General features: G+C 50.6%; 1 gene segment (V, D, J or C); it reads left to right on the top strand.

Annotated features, from left to right (window-relative positions):
* Positions 1 to 2,006: 2,006 nt before the first annotated feature.
* On the top strand, positions 2,007 to 2,551 carry LOC106727002 (the record flags this gene model as incomplete). The annotated part of the segment is given in 1 exon segment: positions 2,007 to 2,551. A coding segment is annotated over 1 exon segment (545 nt), but the record flags the coding sequence as incomplete, so codon positions are not given.
* Positions 2,552 to 3,195: the final 644 nt, after the last annotated feature.

Below are 3,195 nucleotides of genomic sequence, written 5' to 3'. Positions count from 1 at the left end.
CTGCAAGAGGCAACTACTCAATGTGTCTCTATGGGCTCTCTCCCTCTCCCCTCCTTTCCACTTTCTCTAAAAATAAGTGGGAAATATCCTCAGGTGAGGATTCACAAAATTAACTGAATAAAGGAATCTTATGATTTCTTAAAAAAATATAAAGAAGGAAAGAAATGGTAAGAGGTCACCCCAGAGCCCGGCTAGTGTTATTCATTGGTTGAGCTTCGACCTATGAACCAAGAGGTCAGTGTTGGAATCCTGGTCAGATCACTTGCCTGGGCTACTGCCTGGATCCCTAGTAGGGGGCGTTCAGGGGCAACCAATTGATGATTCTCTCTCATCACTGATGTTCCTATCTCTCTTGCCCCACCTTTCGTCTCTGAAATCAATAAAAATATATTTTAAAATAAGAATAAATATTGAAAAGGAAGAGAGAAGTAAGGCTTGTGGTGTTTGACCTGCCCATGCCCCACCCCATCCCCAGTGTGACTGCACTTTCCAAGTTGTGGTGGCCGCCTTCCCAGAGGAACAAGTGACCACAGTCCCAGATTCCTGTGTCTGTCTCTCCTCACCTGTGGCTGTGGGAGGATGGACACAGGTGGCCGCTCTCCTCTGAGAAGGGCGGTGCTCACCTGCCCCCATGGATGACTTGGTGCTTCAACTCTTTTCCCAGGATTTTGCTTCCAAGACCCACCGTAATCCTTTTGTTTTATCTTTTTCATCCTCACCCAAAGATATTTTTCCATTTCTTTTCAGAGAGAGAGTGGAAAGGACAGAGGGGAAGAGAGAAACATTGATGTGAGAGAAACACATCAATTGGTTGCGTCCTGCATAAGCTCTGTCCAGGGCAAGGACCAAGGAGGAGCCTAGAACCAAGGTACATAGCCTTGACCAGAATCGAACCCGATACCCTTTAGTTTAAGGCCAACACTTTATACACTGAGTCACACTGGCCAGGGCCAGGACTCCATTACAAAAAATTACTTTATTATTTTATTTGTTTCTGTTAATAATTTTTTATTGTTGAAAGTACCACATATGTCCCCCTTTTACCCATTGATCCCATCCAGCTGGCCAGCCCCTACCACTCAATGGGAATCCATTTTTAAATTATGGAAATTCTCCCAATTTGAGGGGCTGGAAACAGGACTTTGCACACGAACAGCAGGGAAGTTGAGGGAAATCTGTGCCTTTGGGAGGCAGCTGTGTGCCTGAGAGAGTGGCAGCAGGTTTGAGAGGGAGGCTGCGGCCACAGCGTGCAGCTCAGCCTTTCCTGCCTCCTCACATGTAGAGGTTCGAGTTTTGTGGAGGATCTGACTGAGGAAAATAACAGAGAATCTTTCAGCTTCAAAATAAAAGCATCATCCAATGCACATTCTTTTTTTTAATATATTTTATTGATTTTTTACAGAGGGGATTGGAGAGAGATAGAGAATTAGAAACAGCGATGAGAGAGAAAAATTGATCAGCTGCCTCCTGCATCCCCCCACTGGGGAAGTGCCCACAACCAAGGTACATGCCCCTGTTCTGAATCAAACCCGAGACCTTTCAGTCTGCAGGCCTATGCTCCATCCATGAGCCAAACCGGTTAGGGCCCAATGCACATTCTTCAGTCTAACGCTCTCCCAACTGAGCTATTTCAGCTTGGCCTCCAATGCACATTCTTATTCCCAAACCCCAGAAAGGCAACATGGCCCATGGCGGGTGAAAGAGAGCAAGAGGAAGCCCCATCCATATGCCTCTGGACAGCACCCCTGGGTCCTCATCAAAATCCCAATAAAGGAGGACTCTCAATCCTGGAAGCTGCCTCCAAAGGAATGAGGTCAGGGTGACGAGTCTCAGGAAAAAATGGAGGAAGGGTGGTCAGGACGGGACCCCCTGTGGCCAGTATCCTTGAGTCCTTTCCCATCTGGGGTCGCCCCTAGGATGACAAGGTCAGACATGCAGCCCAGGGTCCCAGCTGCACCTTATATGCAGACTCCATGCAAATGGGGCTCTCCTCCTGCTCATAAAAGGGGGCCCTTGCCCGGCATGTTGGGGAGACACCCAGTACCCAAGCGCCTGAGACAGGACCCCAGCGGCTCCACCATGGACTTGGTGCCAAGCTGCGTTTTCCTCCTGATCATTTCTCAAGGTCATTCTCAGGAGTGGGGAGCGCTGAGACCTGTGCCTATGCCTGTTGGTGCTTCCATGTGATTCTCAGTCCACCTTGTGTCTCTGTGTTTGCAGGTGTCCAGTGTGAAGAGCAGCTGGTGGAGTCTGGGGGAGGCCTGGTGCAGCCTGGGGGGTCTCTGAAACTCTCCTGTGCAGCTTCTGGATTCACCTTCAGGGACTATGGCATGAACTGGGTCCGCCAGGCTCCAGGGAAGGGGCTGGAGTGGGTCGCATACCACTACATTGATAGTTTTGGTAGTAGTTACATATACTACGCCGATTCTGTGAAGGGCCGCTTCACCATCTCCAGAGACAACACCAAGAACACGCTGTATCTGCAAATGAGCATCCTGAGAGCCGAGGACACGGCCGTGTATTACTGTGCAAGAGACACAGTGAGAGGAAGTCAGTGTGAGCCCAGACACAAACCTCCCTGAGGAGACAGCAGGGTTGGGCTGCAGGGGGCGCTCAGGACCCATAGCACAGAGAGCAGCCTCAGGAGCAGGGGCAGAGGGAGGTGGGGAGTGAGAGGCCGGCCTTCCTGTTGGGCACAGGGATTTCCTCTCAACCTCTCAGCTGCCTCCAGGGATGGCTCTTCCTTCTCATGTTCTCACTGCAGAAAACAGTGAAGAAGGGACATGTGTTTGCAGGTGACATGTTGGCAGGGAGTGGGGACTCTCCTTCACCAAGTCTCTGTGTTTTCTATTTCTCTTTCTCCACAAGGAGACCATCCTCAGTGCTCTCCTTTTCCTGGGTTTGGGAAACGTTCCCACCAAGATGGACCCCAGTGCAGCCCAGGCCCCTGTGTGCTGACCTCAGGCCTCTGTCCCCACGTTTCCCTCTGACAGGCCCACCTGGGCCACCACAATGGTGATCATCCCCCAGGACCTCCCACCACAGCTCTCGGTCTTCCCTACCAAACACTTCCCTCCTGGTCCTCATTCACTCAAGTTTATGTGCAAACCCATCCCAAAGTTTGGCTTCAACGATCACAAAACCTTTGGTCTGATTGCCTTTGTTTCCTCTGAAGGGGACCCTTGTGGCTACAGG

This window comes from Myotis brandtii, unplaced genomic scaffold (genome assembly GCF_000412655.1).
Source record: "Myotis brandtii unplaced genomic scaffold, ASM41265v1 scaffold34465, whole genome shotgun sequence".
In the NCBI taxonomy this organism is placed as follows: domain Eukaryota; kingdom Metazoa; phylum Chordata; class Mammalia; order Chiroptera; family Vespertilionidae; genus Myotis; species Myotis brandtii.
Note: the sequence above shows the minus strand (reverse complement) of the source record. Positions and strands in the feature narration are given on the sequence as shown.